The 22754-nt window shown below is 39.7% G+C and overlaps 1 protein-coding gene across 5 annotated transcripts in view; it reads left to right on the top strand.

The window, feature by feature from the left end:
• PTPRG (protein tyrosine phosphatase receptor type G) overlaps window positions 1-22754 on the top strand; it is a 680315-nt gene that overhangs the window by 446508 nt on the left and 211053 nt on the right. For all 5 annotated transcript variants that reach the window (XM_058562200.1, XM_058562209.1, XM_058562192.1 and 2 more), the window contains one exon: window positions 20995-21090. In XM_058562200.1, the coding sequence (XP_058418183.1) occupies window positions 20995-21090 (96 nt within the window). The remainder of the gene's footprint in view (window positions 1-20994; window positions 21091-22754) is intronic.

A 22754-nucleotide genomic window follows, 5' to 3' on the forward strand; every position in this document is an offset into this window, starting at 1 on the left:
GCTGATAACCTAGTTCTTATTGTGTTAGGATATTATTCTTGGGATACTAAAACTTCTATAGCATCTATAGCTCTGAGCCAGGAAAAAAGTCGTGTCTGCTTCCAGAATCTTCTGGAAGGCTTTACATAGTATTCAAGGTGTCTATTAGTTACTATTTTAGATTATGGTTTTATCCCTCCATTTGGTCTTCTCTCTCCGGTTGGTCTTTAATGTACAGGTCACCTGTTCAGAGTGTTTTTTTAAGATATTAGTGTCTGCAAACTCATTCGTGAGGATCAGTTGATCTGATTAGTTTGCTGGTTCCTGATGGTGGGTTGGCCCTCCAGGGAGAGAGACATGAGCCAGGGAGTTTAATGAAGAGAAAAGAATCAGGAAAGTTAGTGGTTCTTCTGGATATCTCTTGACTTCATGTGGTTGCCAGGGAAGACTTTGTAAGGAGAAAGAGGCAAGGCCAGCAGTGGAGGTTGAGACAGCTGCTTAATCACACGTCTCTTTGGGACATTTGAATTCTTTCAGGTTTATGGAAATGGAAACAAAAATGGAAATCCATTTGCACCTGTTAAAAATCACAGCTTACAGTCTTAAAAGAACTGCATTATTGCTTTGTTTATTAAGCATGTGACAAGGCATTCGACTATACGGTGCTTACACGGGAGAGGCTTGTATGTTGCCAAATAAGTTTATAGACGAGTTTTAACGGCTGAATTACAGCCTGTCTTGGGAGCAGAAAGTAGTCCTTGCCTCTGGGGTTTTATGGGGAGGCAGGTCAGGCTCATTGGTGAAGAAATACTTCACAAAGCAGGTAACACTTAATTTGAATCTTGAAAGATAATGAGTAGGAGTTTTCTGGGTAGAAATATATCTTCAGCTTTCCTGCTCTGGTTGTTCTGAATTGATAACACTCACATCATAAATTGCTATTGTGGTTAATATTGTAATTAAGGCCCAATTATGTTTCAAGTATTAGTGGAATTGAGTCCATGCTTTTACTACATTGCAAAATTTAAAGCAGTAATTAATATAGGACTATTATTATAGCATTACGCTCATTTTAAAGACGACACTGCACTTATTTTTTTACATTTTAGATTAGAATTGCAAGATTTGTTAGAAAAAAAGGTGAAGGTGAAACAGAAGTAGAGCTAAAATGGCTCAAATCACTGAGGCCAGGCAAGCTAATGAGAGAACAGTTTCTGCTTGTTAAGCATCTAACATGGGGCAGTCACTCTGCTTCACTGTATCACGTTAGCTTTTCACAGCAACCTTAAGAACTAGATACTATTATGTTTAATGTCATTTAACAGCTATTAGAAAACCGACACATGTAAAGTTCCTTGTATTAGTTTTCTAGGGCTGCCGTAACAAAGTACCATAAACAGGAGAGCTTAAAACAGCAGACATTTACTGTTTCTCAGTTCTGGAGGCTAAACGTTTGAGATCAAGGTGTCAGCAGGGTTGGTTCCTTCTGAGGGCTTTGAAAAAGAATCTGTTCCATGCTTCTCTCTTAGCTTCTGGTGGTTTGCTGGCAGTCTCAGGCATTCCTTGGCTTGTAGAAGCATCACCTGCCTTCATCTTCACGTGGCATTCTCCCTGTGTGTGCCTTTGCGTCCAAATCTCTCCCTTTTTTTTTTTTTTTTGAGTGAGGACGATTAGCCCTGAGCTAACATCGTTGCCAATCTTCTTCTTTTTTGCTGAGGAAGATCAGCTCTTAGCTAACATCTGTGCCTATCTTCCTCTATTTTGTACGTGGATGCTGCCACAGCATGGCGTGGTGAGTAGTGTGTAGGTCTGCACCTGGGATCCAAACCCAGGAACCCTGGGCCACCGAAGCAGAGCGCGCGAACTTAACCACTACGCCTCCGGGCCAGCCCCTAGATCTCTCCTTTTGATAAAGACACAGTCATATTGGATTACAGCCCATTCTAATGACCTCATCTTAACTTGATCACCTGCGAAGACTCTATTTCCAAATAAAGTCACATTGACAGGTACTGGTGTTTAGGACCACAACATCTTTTTTAGGGAAACAATTCAAACCATAACATTGCATGAACTCCCCCAGCTGGAAAGCAGTAGAGACAGGATTCAAACCTAAGTTCATATGACTCTATAGCTCAAGGCTCTAACAACTGTGCCATCTTGCATTATCCCCAGTGTTCATATCCAAGTACTTCATGTACTTTTTAACTCAGCGGTCAGTAGGCAAACACCATAAGAACATCTTGTTCTGTTCATGATGTCTTATGAACAGACAGGATTGATTTGGCAATATGCCCTGGTAATAAATGTTAGTCCATTTGTCGTGGAATTGGAGATTTTTGATCTCCATTGAGACACACGTTAAGTGTCTCATTATGTTTGTGAGGAGCATATGAGTCGTTGTCTATTTAGTCTAAATAGAACAGGGTATCTCAACCTTGGCGCTGAATTTGGGGCTAGATAATTCTTTATTTTGTCATGTGCATTGTAGGATGTTTACTAGCATCCTTAGCCTCTACCTGCTATATGCCAGTAGCATCCTGCCACAGTTGATAACCAAAAATGTCTCCAGACATTGCCAGATGCTCCCTGAGGGGCAACATCACCCCCGTTTGAGGACCACGGGTTTCGAAAGGGAGAAATGGCGTTGTGGCTAAATGCTGCTGGTCTGGTTCTTGCTGGGCTGTGCCTGGACTTCATGTTTACTTAGGGTGGTTGCAGGCAGAGAGTGGGAGGAAGATAGGCCATCCTTTTTGAACTTTCTCGAGGCTCTGTGGTGTCCACGGACATGAGAAGGAGGGCGGCAGATAGAATGGAGAGTTAAAGACCCAAAGCACGTTATGCATGCTCTCTGAACAATTTTTTTTTTTTTTTTAAGCAAGATAGTGGTTTTGGAATAAATTTGAGATAAACGTAAAGATCTTCCATCTGAACAACAAAAGGTTATCCGTGTTTCCAGAAAAAAGCAAATGACTCTGTTGGCAGACCAGAACTTAATGTTTTTAGTTACTATTTTGGGAGATATTTGCAATTGAGATTGGGGTTTTAATGGGCTTGCTGTCTTAGGGAAGGGAATGGTAAACCCTGGTTACACCTGTGGGACAGTTTGTGAAGTTTTTTACCCTAATCTTTATGGTGAGAGAAGCTGTAGCCATTCTCAGCTGAACATGGGAGCATTGTCAGGAAATTCTGGCTTAAGGCTTACCCAGGTCCTTCATCCTCCAGTTTATGCTGTTTTCTACTGCTCAAGAAGATGAAGTGTTGCTCTTTTTTTGAGAGAAATGCTTCTTTGTGGATTGCTTTGCCAGGGTACCCGCAGGACTCTGTTTCCTGAGATGTGTCGGGGCATCTTCACCCAGAGTGTTACCTTGCCCCTGCATCAGCCAGTGCATTTTCTCTTGTCCTCAACCATTAATGTGGTTGTGTACACTGGTAATGGCTCAAAAACCTGGGAAATGAACTCAGAGCTTTACTTTAAGGAATGCCAACTAACAAAGATAACTCTGCCAAAGCAGTGTCAGGACAGGCTCACGGCTCCAGGAGCCACAGTGTTAATGGCCTGGAAGCCCAGTAGAATGCTTTTGAAAAAGGAAAAAAATCCATCTGCTATGTCGTTAACGTTCCAGAAAGGTAATTCCCAAGAACTCCAGATGGGTCTTGATGTACTGTTTAAGACTCTGAAAACTCAGAGAGCTACATGCTCTGTACCGCCTTGTGTTCCCAGATTGAGAACAAAAAACAGGGTATCTCTGAAGCGCAAATAGACTATCATGTGGAGGAATCCGTGGGTAGGAATTATTGAGCCAACATGTTAAAAATACTTGAGGTGTAGGCGTTTGAAGAAATAAAGCCCAATACTCCAACCTTTAGATCAGGACCTGGGGCTATATTAAGATCGAATACAATGCTCTGGATAAAAATATAACCCCTACGCATGACCTTTTAAAACCGCAATGCATGTCAATGTGTTTCCCCTAACATGTAAATCCCCATGGATCCAGCCTTTCTCTATGCTGTTCAGAAAGCAGGGTGGAAAATGGTTTACCTAGCCATAGTTCTTCACATAAGCTATGTATCTTTACTGTGCGGTGTCTGATACAACTCCACTCCTAACCTCTACTTAATAACTTGGGAAGTGAGCATAAGTTGTGTTATGAGGGCAGGGAGCTTGACAGCTTGATGACATTTTGATGTTCGGTTTAAATGTGTCTGTTCTTTATTCTAAAGCCCTCCCCACTCCCCTCTTTTGTTAGTGTCCAGGCAATATCTCTTATGGATTCTGCTGGCCCTTGTTCTTGCCCTGTGTTTATGGCCCTGGGGAGTTTGTGCGCCAAGTATGTGTGTGGTGGGTCAGTGCTGGCCTGCAGTACATGCCTCTGTGCTGATGGTTACGTGACCCTAGGGAGTAGGGACCAGTTTGAATGCAGAGTCGCTAACAGCATCTAGCAGATGGGACAGAGCTTGAAGTGTGACCAAAGCAGTTGTTGTGAGAAAACCAGGCCCAGGCTCCCTAAAGAAAGAAAGCAGAGCCTCAGTGATCAGAACCTACTGAAGTTGAGCTCTGATCCCCCAGGCAAGGGCTCTTTCCTGCTCTGAACTGCATTGTGGTGTCTACTGAGTATGCCCTGCCCTTAGCCCGTGAGTAATCATTGCACCAGAAAGAGATGGGGGCTCCACAGCTGAATGCCACTCCTGATGGGCGGAAGTAAATAATCCTCCAGCACCTGACTGGCCCCATGAGGCGTGTCCCTTGATCTGTTGAGGGGCAACAAGTCTGGGCCCCTGACTGCTCACCAGCTGTTCTTGAAGCAGTTCCTTCAGTTTTTTAAACCTCTCTTTTCAGTCTTTAAAATGGGGATAACAACAGCACCTTCCTCATAGCCTTGTCATGAAGATAAAATTCTCTAATCTTTGTTAAGCACGTGGCCCGGTGGCTCTTTCGTTAAGTGAGGCTCATAAAAGTAGAGAGTAGGATTTTTAGACTTGGAGTCTCTCAAATTCGGGTTCCTTGATATCTCATTCTGGCTGCTTCGTAGCAATCACCATGAAAATAGCCCTCATGGTTGCCTCTAGAGGCTAAGACCACTCCCTCAAACCCCCATAATCCATAAAACAAACCGGGGAACCAGGACTCACTGATCTTATGGCTGTCAACCTTGTAAGAATGTGGACTGAGGCCTGGTATGAAAGAGAAGATTTGCTTTAAAGCATCATAGAATCTCATGTTTAGAATGAGCTTAAAAGCCATCTGGTCAGAACAAATCTCTGCTGTTTGAAGTCAGGAGATGGTTACTCTTGGTTGAGGGTAGTGACCAGATGGGAGCACATGGGGCTTCTGGGGGCCAGAGGTGATGCATGGATGTGCTCACTCTGAAATTTCATCAAGGTTACTTACAAATGCACTTACCATGTGCCCTATTCTCTATGTATGTGAATACTTCGTCAAGTTTGAGAGCAAATCTTGTCATCCGTGTACTGTTTGGTTCTCGTTTTAGACATTCTTTATGTTTACTATCTTTTACTTATTATTTTAAATATTTACAAAAGAAATTCTTCTCATTGAAAAATCTTTACACAGTACTCAACATCTGAAGTAAAAATTGCAGCCGTTGTTTCATCCCTATCTCTGCATTTTCAGTTCTCAGAGGTAACCACAGTTAAATTTCTTTAGATTGTTCCAGTTATTTTTCCTGTGTGTGTTTCTGTATTTTTTTCCTTTACTTGAAAAATGGAATCATCATGTACATAGTGTTCTATAACTTGCCTTTTTAACTAAATAATATATTGTGGACAACCTTGCATATCAGATATAGAATTGACATCATTCTTTTTAAGAGCTGCATAATATTCCACTGTATGGATGCACTCACTTTATTTAGTCATTCTCCTATTGATTGACAATGAACTTGTCTACAGTATTTTGCTATTATAAATAATGCTTCTTGAATTCCATGAATCTCCCTAATAACATCTGTGACACTGCTCGAATCCCAACTAAGGCAGCTAATTGTAAGCTCCTTTTGATTTAAAATACCTTCTTCATTAAGATTTCAGGCTGGAGTTTCACGGGGATAACTCTCTATGGTGGCCGAATCTCAAATTTGGAGATAATGAACCAGGCTTCCTGGGTAGACTTCTGGGTGTGTTCACTGTTACATTATGTATTATAGGTTCAAGACGAGTAAAACAAACAAGTGTTTGAGCACAATTGTATTTAGTGTATAGTCTCTCTCAATGTGTTCTAGTATTAGCTAATCAGGATGGGGCTGCATGGAGCCAATCAATAACATGATCATTGGCTGACACTCTCTTTTGTAGACTCTTGGCTTCATAAAGCCATGGCTTTGATATTTTTTTTGTTTTTATACCCTCCCTTAAATCCTGTCTTTATTCCAAATTGTTAACAGTTCCCTGCCGAGATGTAGCTATCAAAAGCTCAAGATGTTCTCGTTAATAGAGTTATTAACCCCCTTGTAAACCAGCAAGGCATTTCTGGCTTGGACCCAAAGCCTAGAAAACATTGCTTGGCTTTCTCTTAATGCTGAGGTTACTAGTTTGACAATAGCTGGCTGACGGAGAGTAGCGATGGGTTTTTTCTTTATATCTCAGTGCCTGATTCAATGGATAGTTAGAGGAATGGACTGGTGTTTGATAAAGCAAGTACATTAAAATGTTAATTGTAGAATCTAGGTGGTGATATATAGATGTTCACAGTAATATTCTTTCAACTTTGCTCTTATATTAAAAATTTTTTCATAATAAAATGTTGGGGGAAAAGAGAATATGAAAGAGAATGGGAAATGGGAAATCTAGTCAATGAAGGACTTGATCTAAAGTCAATCAATCAATGAATTCAGTACCAAGGAGCGAGTTGAACAGAGACATGTATTTTTTGAAAAGAAGTTTTGTATAATAATAATTATAGTAGTTAAGATAATAATGAGGAAGAAGATAATATTGATACCATCCCCTAGGTTTTGTGGCATTCTTATTTTCCCTGCGGTGTTTAATCCTAACACCAAACCTGTAAGGTTATATTTGATTATCAAACCTCTTTTTAAGTCATCATCATCCAACTAATCTAATAACATTGTCTCAATTTTCTGTGTTTGGAAATGGAGACCAAGAAATATTAAGTGATATGCCCACGATCTTAATACCAGATGTGGCAGAGCTTGAACTTGAACTTAAATTTTCTAATCATATCTTTGCTACTCCATCATGTGTTTGCTCTGATTATCAGACCCTGAAACCAAAATCGTACTCTGAGGAATTCATGGAAAGGAGGATCATTCAGCCAAGAATATTTTGAACTATGATCAAAGTAATGATGGTGGCAGAGCTCTGTCCTCCTCACCACGAAGTCCTTCAACCACTTCCTAAAAGCCTCTCCCTAAGACATCCCTTCCAGCTTGTACCCAGTACATCAGCAAGGCTGGTGCCTTGCCCAGCTTTGGGCAGCCTTGTTTTGCTCCCTAATTTGCTGGTGTTTTTCTGACCAAAGATATGGTCTGGGAGAATTAGTACTTTATGTTTACTAGGTGTGCACACTGTAATTTTATGGCTAGGTAGGTGGGAAACTGTTAGTCTAAATAAATATACTTTCCAAAAGAGTGGCTGTGTTAAATAAATTGAATAGTCTGTGTACATCAGAAACAGTAGCTCAATCTTTTCATTTTTTCTCCCTCCTTTGGAGTGTTAGTGAGCTTGAGTAGTTGTGTGTTTCACTGCAGGTGGAAATAAGAGAAAAGGGAACGGTGTCAAAGTGAGATCAGGAATAAAGCAGAACCATAGCCTGTGTGATGTTGCGCTGTCTGCTGCTAGAGGCTGATGGATTCCTTCCTTTGGAGCACTTTGCGGATGAGGCTGGTCTTGAGTTGGGTCCCCAGATGGATCCATTAGCTTAACTGTCTCCCTCTGCAGCGGTGGTGGGGATTTTGGTTTTGTTCTTTTTTTCCTCATTTTAAAAGAGATTTTTTTCCCCCCAGATGAGCTATTATTTAGAATCCAGCAAGTATTTTAAACTGTTGCAATAAAACAAACCACCTTTCTTGGCCCCAAACCAATCCTAGTCCCCTCCCTAGAGAAAACCACTGTTATTAGTTTGTGTTATTTTCCAGAGCCTTTTCTTTCCTTCCCTTAGTTCTGTGTATCTGTGTAGCTACATACACAATGCATACAGTATTGTGTTGTATGGCCTTCTTTAGGTATACTTGCTCCATTAACAGTATATCTTCAAGAACTTTTAATGTCAGTGCCTATTTGTCAACTTCCTTTCTCCCCTCCGTGGGTTAATCAATTCTATTTATTATGCATGTCAGTTTTTTTCCCCTGATACCAACAAAGATGGGGCAAATGTACTTGTGTTTTTGTCTTTCTATTTGCAACACCTGTGGCAAAGCCTTAATTTTTCTGAATAAAGAGACTCCTTATATTATAAAAAGATAAATCATTAGAAAAATGAATAAACCCCCCCATTAGTTATTAGGAAAATTAAAAATGAGAATACAAATGTCCATCCAATGGGTAAAAAGTAAGAAAGATCCATAAATCCACTGGTAGCAATGGTGTAGGAAGATTGGTATTCTCATACATTGGTGACTAGAATATAAAAGGTGTGTACCCTTTTCGGGGGGTGATTTGAACCGCTTCTAGGTATCTGTCTTAGGGAAAGGATTTTGTGCTCATAGAGGCATGTTCACATATTTTTTTTGCAGCAGTGGTTCTTAACCTTTCTGACTTGCTGAGCCCTTGAAGATTTTGATGAAAGCCCTAGACCATGTGAGACCAGGGCTGAAAATGTGTCTTGAAGAGTTCTCAGCACGTGGTAATAGATGGTACCGTAAGGGTTCATCTGATGAAGAGTGATAGACACCGTCCAGTGCACACATCTATAGCCTTTGGCAGTATTTCAGGAGATGTGCAGCCCTTCTGGAAACCAAGTCCATAGCTCCATAAATTTGTTTTCCTCTCTCTATCAGTTACCTGTGCAAAGCCACTGGCTATAAGGGAACCTTAGAAAGGAGAGAGGTTCCGAATAGACCGATGCATTTCCTCTCGTGCGAGAAATAGCTCCCATTCATTTATTCCACAGTCAGTTAATGAGTGCCTACTGCGTGCTTGGTCCTGGGGCCAGCACTTCCCAGTGGGAGAGGTCCCAGCATACTGTATCTAGAAGAGTCCTTTGTGAGGGAACCTCCAGCAGAATTAAACAGATGACCTGAGGAACGGAGAGCTGTTTTAAAGAACAGATGTTCAAGTTCCGTTGACCCAGCTATTCTGAAAAACGCTTTACTGGGAGATTGTCCTGAGGACACTAGAGTGGTGTGGTTTTGATTTATAGAACTCAAAAGCATTTGGGAAGCGTCCAGGTTGTCTTGCATGTGTATTCTCAGAAAGGTTTTACATAAACATTTTTCTTATGGAGACCCTGATTTGGCAACAGTCGGCTGCGTAGGGCAAAATGCAGTTTTCTGGATAAAACTGTGTCACTTGCCTTTGTGCACAAGCATTTTTGTAGGCTTCTGGCTGGGGCAGAGGCAGCAATGCGCCAACTCTATACCTGTGTTAATTTTATTTAGCTTACTTGCAAATTCTTGGCATCATCATTTCCCTAAAACCTATTATGGGGTAGAAAATACAATATTAGACGTGAGGAAAGAACTATAATGGGAACTTTGGGTGAGTAAGTAACAAATAAACTATATTTCAGATTTCTTGTATTTCAAAACGGGAGACACATTGCTGATTCCTAGTTGGATCTGAATGATTTATAACCTTTTATTTGTGGTTGAGTGTTGCAGTCTATGTTGTCATGGAAATTCTATTGAATTTATAGGTCCATTTATCCAAAATGATTTTCCAGACTTCATTTCATGGTGAATCATGTGGCTGTTACTCCCAAGTACAAAGCAATTTCTAAAAAGTTTCATATTACAAAGAGCACAAACACTGTGGTGGTGATTTTTGTGTTTTTGAAATACAAATGAGTGTCAGATGCACCTAGGGACTCCCTCTCCCTCCACTGTGTCCAAGGTGTTAAGCTTCACTGCATTTCAGAACCAACTTTATGTATAAAATAGCTATGCAAGCAAGGAAAGATTGATTTAACAGAAAAGAAGGTGGTTATAGTAGCTCCAAGATTAAGTGGAAGTGGTCTTGAAGGTACTGGTTTATGGGTGGGAGCAAGACTGCTCTCCCAGTCTTTGAGCCCCCTTACAGCAGACTTGCTCCCTCCCCTTTAAAGTTCAGTAGTAGTGGGAAAGGGAAAGAAAAGCAGTGTTCTACCATATTTATTGACTCGGTTTCATGTGACAGTGGGTGTAGGCAGGTTTCTACACCTCAGCACTATTGACATTTTGAGCAGGATAAGTCTGTGCTGTGGGGCTGTCCTGTCATTGTAGGGTGGTTAGCAGCCTCTATCCACTAGATTCCAGTAGCATCTCCGTCCCAGTGATGATAATCAAAAATGTCTCTAGATATTGACAAATGTCCCCTAGGGTCCAAAATCACCCCGGGTTGAAACCCACTGCTCTGGAAGCTTTATACAAGGATCCTAGAGATAATTAACAAGTAGTTCTCATTGCTAATGAGAATTCTGATCAGGATGTTGTACAGAGAGGATTTTAAATGTGTGAGTGCTGCAATCAAATGCCTAGGTTTGAATCCCAGCTTTGTTACTTCTTAGACAAGACCTAGTATCTCAGCCTTGATTTCCTTTTGTATAAAATGGGGAAAAGAATAGTACCTACCCCAAAAAGTGATGGTAAGGATTAAAGGGATTAATTCAGGTAAAGTATTTTAAGATTTGGATACATTCAGCAGCCCTCATGGAATGTTCTGTGGAGGAGGCTGCCTCTTGGCCTCATTTGCAGTGTCTGTGTCGAGGGAAATGGTGGAAAGAAACCATGCTTGGTCCAAGTAACTGTTATTTGGTCTTCAGCTGGCATAATTCTACACACCCAGGGACAGTCACCTTAATTTGCTCTGTCAAGCAGATACCTTCTTTCTGGCCTTATCCTCCGGTTTACAGTAACCTCTATCGAATCGAGTCGGTGCCGGGCAGAGAAGCATCCTTAGCCCTGCTCTATTATTCTATGACTTTTCACTTGTGTTTATTCCAGCTTCAAAAGCGTAGCTGTTTCACCAATTTGATGTATTTGTTATTGAAATATCATATACAAAAAGGAAAATTCACAAATATTAAGTATACACCTGAACGAATTTTCATACTCTTGTAACCAGGCCCCAGATCAAGAAAGAGCACTTTCTAGCACCCCTAGAATCCCTCTTGCGATTACTGTCCCCCAGGGGTAACCACTGTGTTGGTTTCTAACTGCATTGAGTTTCTCCTGGTTTTGTACTTCATTTCAACAAAATGATACAGTGTGTCTTTCTTTCTTTCTTCTTCTATTTTTTTTTTTTTTGGTATCTGGCTTATTTGTCTCAGCATTATTTGTGAGAGTGGTCTGTACTGTTACCTGTAGCCATGCTGCATTCCCGTAGTTATTCCATTATGTGACTATGTCACAGTTCGTTTATCCATTCCATTATTGATTAGCATTCGGGTAGGTTCCAATCTGGGGCTATTGCAAATAGCCCTTTCACTAGTTTATTTGTATTTTTTTCATTCTCCCCCGCCCCCCCCAACTAATATTTAAAGACATGTGAATCAATTGGGGCCCCACAGTATGCCAGACGTTGTGGGAGGTGCTTTACTTGAGTTATTTTATTTACTCCTCCCTGTAACCCAGTGATGTATTTCTTATCTTCACTTTACTCTTGAGGATATCATGACTCAGAGAGGGCGACTAACTTCAACCGGGTCACACAGCTGTTAAATGGCAGAGCTATAGCTTACTGCCCTCTTTCCTGAATACATGATAAGGGTATCTGGCCAACATATAGTCAGATGCTGAACCTACCTCGTTTTTGTCTCAACTTATGCTGAACTGTAAGAAATAACTCATGAATCATGCATAGTAAATCTCTGAAAAACTCAACTTACTATTGTAAGCAAGAGCCTGAACTCTTCCCTACCAAGAGAAAAGCACAAGGATTAAATATTTATTTGACTAATCAGATGCATCACTGAACCACAAGTTCCAAAAATCAACTAATAAGTTGACTTATAATGGCATAAACAAGTTACACACAGAGACTTTTAAAGGGTTCCCGAAAACATCCTGACACCTGATTGTATGTGAGTCATAGCCCTAGCGTGCACTTGTGTTCTTCTGCTCCAAAAATTTGGATTCCTGCTGTAAAGTAGTTGAAGATAATTCTCTGTTGCAGGGCAAGTGAAAAAAGGAAATAATTAAGGATTAGTGCACTCCGTGATTAATGATATTGTATAAAGCAAACGTTTCAGAATGTTTATTTAAATGCTACCTTGCCTGCAAAGATGGTGAATACCTGCTACTCTTTGGAGCAGGGTTCTTCTAAAAATATTCTTCCAATGAAGGCTGTATGAAGCCCACACACAGGTTTCTTTGCTACACCTTGTGGCATGACTCATTGGGATGTTGGCTGGCCGGTGGAAACGATTTATTTTCACCTTAGTTTACATATCCCTCCTGGTGACAGAGAAGGTAATACTGATACATAATAATAAAAAGTGAGAGCTATTTAGTTTGTTCTTACTTTTCCAAAGCATGTGAGTAGTGAATCTTTTTTACAATGATCCCATGAGGTAACTATACCTCTATTTGACAGAAGGGGACACTGAGCCTTAGAGATCTCCAGTGTCTTCAGTGTACAAATCAGGTCTGATGCTATAGCCCATGTGCTTTGATCATCATTTAATATCACCCAGCTGTGTTATCTGCCATCTTCATGGATATTTTTGTGTAAGTCACAAGAGTGTGAGCTGGGTTGTAAGAAAGAGGTGAATGAAGAAGATTGAGCTCTCAAAAGTAACTGGTTCACAGAACAGTTTTATAACGTGATACACACATATGTACATATATCTGGATATGTTTGCTTAAAATCAATAGTGACCTTTGGGGGGTCTGTAAGTCAGAGTTCCCCAGAGAAATGAAACCAACAGAGGATATATATACGTGGAGAGAGAGAGAGATCTGTATATATATTTATATATACAGAGAGAGAGGGAGATTGAGATTTTAAGGAATTGGCTCCCTCAACTGTGGAGGCAGGCAAGTCCGAAATTTGCAGAGCAGGCTGGAAATTCTAGCAAGAGTTGATGTTGCAGTCTTAAGTCTGAAGGCTTGAAACTCTGGCGGAATTTCTGTGTTGCAGTCTGGAGGCAGAATTCCTTCTTCTTAGGAAGACCTCGGGCTTTCAGCTGATTGGGTGAGGCCCACTACATTATGGAGAGTAATCTGCTTTACTCAGAGTCTGCTGGTTTAAATATTAATGACATCTGAAAAATACCTTCATAGCAACATCTAGAATAATGTTTGACCAAACAAGTGGGCACCATAGCCTAGCCAAGTTGACACATAAAACTAGCCATCCAAGGGGGTAAATATAATAATGATCCTTTAAAAAAGTAACTGGGAGGGGCCAGCCCCGTGGCATAGCGGTTAAGTGCGCACCCTCTGCTGCTGGCGGCCTGGGTTTGAATCCCAGACGCGCACTGGTGCACCACTTGTCAGGCCATGCTGAGGCCGCGTCCCATATAAAGTGGAGGAAGATAGGCATGGATGTTAGCCCAGGGCCAGTCTTCCTCAGCAAAAAGAGGAGTATTGGCGTGGATGTTAACTCAGAGCTGATCCTTCCTCACAAAAAAAAAAAAAAAGAAGTAACTGGGAGTAAAAACTGTTCATTGACATAAAACAAAATATCTATATCATAGTTCTGAATTCAGAGTGTTTGTGTTATATATTTTTATATTATATATATATATATAGTGTGTATTTATCATTCTTCCCACAATTTAAATGAATAGATTTTCTTTTGTTGGAACATTAAAATTTCAGGCTAGAGTTGCTTGGGTAGAAAATGGTTTGAATTTCTTGTAGATTAAAGAGAAAATAATATAATCTGTGTTTAGCAAAACCATACCTAGAGCCACTTAGCCATTTCACTGTGATTTTGACATATATTTGCATCTTCCTGAGCATTTTCTTTAGTGGTTTAAATCCATTCATTCTCTGAGTATCCTGATCTCTCCTTTCTTTTGTTATTTTGTTATTTATTCCCAGAGATGGCAAGAACCTCATGATAGTGTTTGTGGCTTTATCATTTGGCTGTCCTTGCTTTCAGGTACTCACAGCCCCCACTCAGTTTATTCTTTCCGTAAATAAATTACTAGTATTCACAATGAACAGCACCATTGAAGACATAGCCTTGAACTAGGTAGACAGACTTCCTGCCTGCATTGATCTTATCTGATGGCATTGGCAGAATTAAAGAATTAGAATATCTGGGGGCTCGGCCCAGCAGCGTAGTGGTTAAGTTCACTCCGCTTCGGCAGCCCGGGGTTCACAGGTTCGGATCTCGGGCATGTACCTACACACTGCTTATCAAGACATGCTGTGGCAGGCGTCCCACATATAAAGTAGAGGAAGATGGGCACTGATGTTAGCCCAGGGCCAATCTTCCTCAGCAAAAAGAGGAGGATTGGCAACAGATATCAGCTCAGGGCTAATATTCCTCACCAAAAAAAAAAAAAAAAATTGGAATGTCTGTGTTAAGTGTGTGTGATCTGGCTTAATAGTAGTTAAGGTATAGCATAATCTAAAAATCAAGTTAGATTAAGAACCTATTATACAAAAACCTCAGTTCTGACATCATCCTATGCAAATCATCCAATAAGTGGGCCCAGGGGATCGTTAACTGTATTTGGATTTTTATTTTGCCTTCACTACACATTTTTATTCTTAGGCAACTGTTTCTTGTGCACCACCATGTTCTCAACTGGCTTACTACACTTTAGCACCAAGAATGATAATAAAAATATATTTCACCTCTCCAGTTCTATGATCTCCTGCCTCCTATGTGATTTTTAATTCTGCTGTTGCCTTTTTAGTGACCATCTTGATCGCATTCTGTTTACATCTCATCTAGTCTTATCCTGTAGTTTTTCCTGTGTGTTCTTCCACTCTATTAAAGATGTCCAACCGTATCCTGGAAATGTCTGGTGAATCTATTGATAGATTGCCTTTCCTCTGAGCTATCTGCATGCTGTTTCCTTACTTAATTCATGACGAATTTTTCTCGGGCCATGTATGTGTATGCATGGTGCATGTTGAAGACATGTAAGATTTTTGAGAGGAAACTACAAGGTAGAGCTTTCTAAATCACCAAAGAAGGTACTGTTGGATTTTCCACCCTTTGTGTTGGAATCATTTCCTTTCTCCGCCATGATCAGAGATGTGAGAGCTGACTTTTCGCACACAACTATAACGTTAGAGCATAGGAAGTCCACCTTCAAGAAAATATCCCTTCTCACCCATTGCCTGTATTATTATTATTATTATTATTATTATTATTATTATTATTATTATTATTATTTGCTGAGGAAGATTAGCCCTGAGGTAACATCTGTTGTTAATCTTCCTCTTTTTTTGCTTGAGGAAGATTGGCACTGAGCTAACATCTGTGCCACTCTTCCTCTATTTTGTATGTGGGATGCCGCCACAGCATGCCTGATGAGTGCTGTAGGTCTGCGCCCGGGGTCCAAGCCTGCAAACATGGGCTGCCGAAGTGGAGTGGACTGAACTTAAGCACTAGGCCATGGGGCCAGCCCCTGCCTGTATTATTTTAATATTCATTTAATATATGCCTAACTTGACCATGAGCCATTTATTGCCTTATGCTTTTTTGTGATACATTTACCTATGACTCAACTTTGGTATTCAAAAAAAAAATTACCCATCTCATTATTGATAGTTTTGTCTTCCCAAGCACAGACTGTGTCTTCATCTGTCGCAGTGCCTTATACATAATAGGCATTAAGCAAATATTTTTGCCTATTGGGAGGAAGCACAGTGATTAAGACCTTGACTAGAATTGGAAAGATTAGGTTTCCATCTCAGCCTCACCCTTCTTCCTCAAGAGCTTTGTAAATTTAGAAATCCTTGGTTTCTTTGGCTGTAAAATGAGGATCATGGTGGTAGCTTCCTCATTGAGTGTTAATGAATGATAGTACAGTTCCTGGCATCCAGTAGCCACTCACTAAATATTTGAAAAATAACAACATTAATAAAAATATAGAAGGCTCTGGTTTTCAGATTTGTTGCTTTGTATTAATTCAGCTAAACACAGATAGTGATACAAATTGGAAAGCAGGCATATACATCATTTTTAAATAAGATTGCAAATAGAGTCATTTTAAATATAAAAGAAAGAATGGCGCAAGGCAGGAGTAAAGGGAAGCTAAGTGGACATTTTGTTGTGATCCTGTACACATCGTGCTGGTACCTTACACCCATAAAGCAGTGACCGCTGTAAACCTACACTCACAGTCCCATTTCATCTCCCTCCCATTACTTGGTAGTGTTACCATTCACTCAGGCATTTTCCATATCTGTATTTTAGCACATGCTTCCTCAGTGATGGGGCTTTTTCCCCCTGTAAAATTCTAGTTTCCAAATGTCAGGTTATACCATATTTTGCTCTATGTATCTACCCACCTTGATCTGGCTTAGAGAAGTATTGGAGGTTTTTCCATTCCAGCCCTTCTGCAAGGTGGAATTGAATGATCCATCCAGACCTGTGATTCTCGCTTGTGAGTTTGAAGGATTTTGTAGGACTGGTCCCTTGATTGCACCCTGGTGTACACAGTCTACCAGCGGCTTTTTAGTTGAGCCTCATGGAGTTTGTTTCTCTTGTTGGGGACACTCACATATCTCACGGCATTCTGCATGGTGGAGGGACATCCCCTTATGCAAAGTTGATCCAGATTTGCTTCCCTTGCAAAGAGGGTCTTGGTTGGAACAGACTCACAGAGCCTTAAGCTGTATAGTTTTCTTGAAGAACCAAAGTGTCCTAATCTCAAACATATTTGGAAAAGATTGAGCCAAAGCTTTAGGTCTTTAAAGACCATTCCTCACTAAAAAGAACAAGGAGATCACTCAAGAAATGACCAATTTTAGGGCTAGAGCCAGGAAAATACAAGATGAGCCTAGAGTATCTGTGCCAGCTAATAAGGAGGTGCTAAAAAATAAAAAATGAGGGGAACATGGCAGAATGACAGAGGAATCTGTTTGAAGAGTCTCCTACTGGGCAAATCTGAGACAGTTTGAGCATTAAAATAAATACTGGTAGTAATGGATTATAATCCATTGAATAAAATAAAAGCAAAAATAAATGAGTCTTTATTGACATAAATGAATGAATAAACTATAAAAACCATTCCTTACAGAATGCCATTAATGAATATAGAAGGAATGGTGGAGTTAGAATATCAGAATTGTATACTAAACTAGTGGATGAAAGTTAGATGAGGAACAGGATATTTATGTAATCTCAAAATGTCCTCCTAAAAAAAGCACTTTTTAATCACAAAAGGAAAATTAATAACTTTATAGTAGACACGCCTAGCAGATATCACCTTAACCATGCAATTGAGTTAAACACCCCAGTATGAGAATAAACCCACTTAATGTGCTTCATGATATGGTACACTGTGAAGACATGGTGTTACTACTGTGGTAACCTGTCCAAAATGCACCTCCTGAATCTGATCATGAGAAATCATGAGACAGACCCCAACACTACATAGTAACTGGCTGTGTGCTTCAACCTATCAAAGTAAAAAAAGACAAAGAAAGGCTGAGTAACTGTTCCAGGTGAAAGTTGGGGGTGGGACGGATCAGTATAAAGAGATGTGACAGCTAAATGCAAAGTTTGTTTCTAGATTGGATTCCTGGATTGAAAACCAAAATAATGACCTATAATGGACTATATTTCGGCACTTGCCAAAATTTGAAAATGGACTGTGAATGAGATAATAGTATTGTATCAAAGTGAAATTTGCTAATTTTAATAATTTAATAATTTACTGTGGTTATATGAGAGAATGTCCTTACTTTTAGAAATTATACACTTAAGTATTTATTGGTAAAGGGGCATATTTTCTCTCACTACCAAACGATTCAGAAAAAAAAAAAATTAGGGGTGTGTGTGTGTGAGTGGGGAGAGAAAGAGAGGATGCAAATGGGGTAAAATGTAAATAATTGGTGATACTGAGTAAAGGATATGTGGAAAAATTAATAGGTCTCTTTATTGCCAGATTTTCCAGATCTTCTCTTCAACTTATGTGCACCATGTTTCTTCGGGAGGAGAATTGCTATATAGTAAGCGTCATTTGGATTCACATTATTAGAAAGAACACGCTTTGAGGAATGCTGAAAGGGAGGCCCTGAGTATGGCTCTTGAGAGCAGATCCAGAATGTTGGTGGGCTGCTCAAGATATTTAGCAGCCATCCCAACACCTTCAAAGATGTTTTTGGAAAATAGGTTTCCAGCCTCTCCCCAAATTTGTCTCATCAACAATAACAACAGGGGCCGGCCCCGTGGCTTAGCAGTTAAGTGGCGAGCTCCGCTACTGGCAGCGCAGGTTTGGATTCCGGGCACGCACCGACACACCGCTTCTCCGGCCATGCTGAGGCCGCGTCCCACATACAGCAACTAGAAGGATGTGCAACTATGACATACAACTATCTACTGGGGCTTTGTGGGGGGGGGGGGGGGAGGAGGATTGGCAATAGATGTTAGCTCAGAGCCGGTCTTCCTCAGCAAAAAGAGGAGGATTAGCATGGATGTTAGCTCAGGGTTGATCTTCCTCACAAAACAACAACAACAACAACAACAACAAAACAATAACAACAAAATAATTTAAAGTCTAATTCACTCAGCAAAACTCCATCTACTTATTTACTGTCATGTTTAAGATAGTATGAAAAGTTAACATAATTCAGTAGACTACCACTTGAGAGAAATAGCAAGGAAAATCGATATTTCAGACCTATGCTACTGTTCTCTTTATGAAACATTTTATTATCCTGATGGGTGGAGCCAGGACTCAAAGACATTTTCTAAAAATGAATTTCCCCACGCAGTTGTAAATGAAAATGCCCTTGAAAAGGTCTAAAAGTATTTTGTATCACACACTATTCAGCTGATGCATTAAACAATGCCACCCCTGCTCAGGGGCTGAAGAATAAGAAAACCTTCTGTGAACTTACTTAATTTTCAGGCCTGAGTTTTACAAGGAAAGTGAAGTGTAATTTTCTGAATATACTTGTGTGGAGTTTTTATCTTGGGTTAGTAGCATTGTACCCAAAACAAGTGACCCAGTATTAAACTGTTTTAATCTGCACCTCATTGAATGGATTTTTCTCAGTGTAAATTCATGATGTCTAAAGCTGTCCAAACCTAAAGGCAACACATTTGTAAGAAACTGCCAGAATCAGTGGGAATTCACAGTCTGAGAAAAACAATTCACTATAAGAAAGAAAATCCTCCAAAAGAATCTACCCATCCTTCTCCCATCCACTTGGGTACCTGACTTTTCCTGGAAGGTGTCCTGATTTGGGCTACCTGATTTCACCCTTCAGAAAAGAGATGTTACCTTGTTTTTAACATCTTGTTAATGCAGTCAGCAGAACTCTGTTTGCCTTGGACCTCTACTTCAGCTAGTCTCTCTAACTTAGGTTTGCCCACTGGGAATTTACCATTCAGCATCGAATCTTCAAACTCTATCTGGGGTGTGGTTGTTCACTCTGTTACAGAAAATAGCATCATGTCATTTGGAAAAGTGGGGAAATAGAGGTCATGGAAGAGAGCTAATAATATAAGAGATTTGATTTTCTGTAAGGGGTAGGGTCATCCTAGAAGATTCAGTGGAATCACATTCTTATTAGAAATTTTAAAATGTCTGCCGGATGTTAACTTTAAAATATGTTGATGATGATGATGGTTGTGATTTGTTGAGTACAGATGAGGTTTAGGCATGGTGCCATATACTATACACTACACTAACTTGTTTGATCTCCACACCCACTCTACCAAGGATAAATACTTTCTTTCTATACATGAGGAAGCTTAGAAATTCGCTTGCTTGCCTGAGGTCTTCCAGGCAAGTAAATGAGGAAGCTGGAATAGGAACCCAGATCTGTTATTTTTATCACATATGTAGTCTCTCGAGAATATATTCTGTGGTGCATTTTTGTCCTCTGAATTGTACGAAATATCAAGGAGTGTTCAAGCATTAAAATTGGATAATGATTGTAAGTTGATTTATCTGTGTTCTGCTTTTTGAATAAGAAACCCTAGCCAAATGTAGGAGAAGGTATTTAAAGTTGGGATGAGAGCACCTGGATTTTACACTCTTCCTCTGATATTTCACCTTAGCCAAGTTAACATCAACTTTCTGAAGCACTAATTTCTCATCTATAACTGAGTGTAGTATTTTCTGCCCAGTCTTGACTGGGGTGATAGATGGATTAAGTGAAATAACGTATCGGATGGCTTTTTGCAATCTGTAAAATGTAAAGCATTATTATTGTGATTACAATTATATTTCTTTTTGAATTCACTAAAATATTCCATTTGGGCTATTTCTCAAAGCTACGGAGAGACCCCTTCAAATTCTCATCCTTATACTGGTCATTGTCTATAAAGATGTGCCCATTTAAGCATTTATAATTTAAACAAGTGGACTGAATCTCACAGGCTTAGTTGTCAAATTCATGGTGTTTAACTCCATTAAAATTTTGCTTCTTAACAGGGAACTTTCCCCAAGAGATCAGTATTATTTGGTAATAAGAAGGTGTCGGTGTTATTTATTTTGGGCGGCATGAAGGCATTGTATTATGTGAGAAATTGTGTGTTTTCGTGATGCCTACAGAAGTATGTAGTGGTAAAAGGATATGATGTCCAGGGTTTGCTCTCGAATACTTCAGCAAAGAAAAAATACAGATAGATGAATACATTTGGCAAAACCTTATTAAGTTGGGAATCTGGGTCCAGTGTACTATTTTCCTCTGCTTGTGCATAGGTTTGAAAATTTTTCTAATACATTTTTCAATTGTTCTTTCACAGATGCAGATTTTCTTTTACAATCCAGACGACTTTGACAGCTTTCAAACTGCAATTTCTGAAAACAGAATAATCGGAGCCATGGCCATATTTTTTCAAGTAAGTTAACGGTGGCCCAAGTACTTCAACCAGAGAGTTTTCTGAGTATTTTTTTTTTTTAATTCACCGAATTGTTCCATGTTTAATGAATGCATCTGTTTTCTAGTTCACACCTGTCTAAATGAAAGATATTTCATATTGTCTAATGTGTGATTTAAAATGTAAATAAGTATGTTTAGAAACATAATGAAAATTTTCGCATGAATTATTCTGATTTTATTGCTACTTGACTGGTGCACAGATTGAAGAACACATTTATCATCTAAGTTACTTCACTGCTGAAGCGTTTTGAACAGGTTCCTTCAGCATATTAAGAGGCTCATGTAAGAAAAAAAAGGTAGTTTTCTTTGGAGCAACTTTAAAATTTGACATTACTTGCAAGTAGATTAATAAATAGCATCCATCACTTCTCTAAAGAGACCCCTTTTCTTTCCCTGCCGGAAATCCCCATGGTAACAAGTTTTTATTAAGACCATTTCCAAATTAGTACATTTATGATCTCCCATCCTTTCTTTTTCTCTTTTATTGTGTTTAGATTAATGAGTGTTCCTGGCTCATGTGTTAGTTCTGTACCTAGAAGCCAAAACTTGCATCCCTCAATAGACAGGCTTTTTAATAAGTCAAATCAAATTAAAGCAGTGTTGATTGTTGAGTGTCTTGACCAAGTAGCCTAGAGGAGACCTGGTGCTGTTTTGTGTGGAAGGGAACCTGAGTAGAGGTATGTAACTTGTCTTTTAGTCTTAAAATTTGCCTAAAGACTACGTACAGGTGTTCCTTTTTTTTTTTTTTTTTTGGTAAGAAAGATTGGTTCTGAGCTAACACCTGTTGCCAGTCTTCCTCTTTTTGCTTGAGGAAGATTGTCCCTGAGCTAACATCTGTGCCCACCTTCCTCTATTTTGTATGTGGGGCGCTGCCACAGCGTGGCTTGATGCGTGGTGTAGGTCCGCACCCAGGATCTGAACCCATGAACCTCAGGCCACCGAAGTGGAGCACGTGAACTTAACCACTGCGCCACCAGGCCAACCCCCAGGTGTTCCTTTTACCAATGAGTCTTTTTTGGAAAATGTGATGTCTTTCTGACAACTGAAAGGAACATTGAAGACATCAGAACCTTATCCAACATAAATCTTTAACATCTGCTTTTTGGGGCAAACTTCTGTGTCATTGAGATGCAGCCATTCTTGTTTGGAGTATGTTAATTCCACTACCCTGTTTAGTGGGTGACATATAATGGACAGTTCTCTCCACTGCTTCTCTCTCCCTCTTAACTACCCTCTCTGCTTTTCCTTTCTTGGATAGAGGCTCAAATGGGAGGTTATATGTGAAAAATTGAAAAGCCCAATATTCTACCCAAACTTAAGAAATAATAAGAGAAATGGTCATTAGCATTGGTTATGGCACTGGTTTTCAAACTGTGGATTCTGACCTACAAGTGGGCCATGGAATCATTTCAGTGAGTCCTGACCAGCACTTTTAAAATAAAGAAATAGAATAATATAGAATAAAAAATAATCAGCAAGTATCCAAGTATATCATACATGGTAAGGGTAAATATTTTTGTAGAACTTTTTTTTTTTAGTTGTTTATACACAGAGATGCATACTGGGTGTATATTGGGTCATGATATGAAATGTATTTCTTATGTGAGTCATGGTCAAATATTT

The sequence above is a fragment of the Diceros bicornis genome, chromosome 2 (genome assembly GCF_020826845.1).
Source record: "Diceros bicornis minor isolate mBicDic1 chromosome 2, mDicBic1.mat.cur, whole genome shotgun sequence".
Lineage (NCBI taxonomy): Eukaryota > Metazoa > Chordata > Mammalia > Perissodactyla > Rhinocerotidae > Diceros > Diceros bicornis.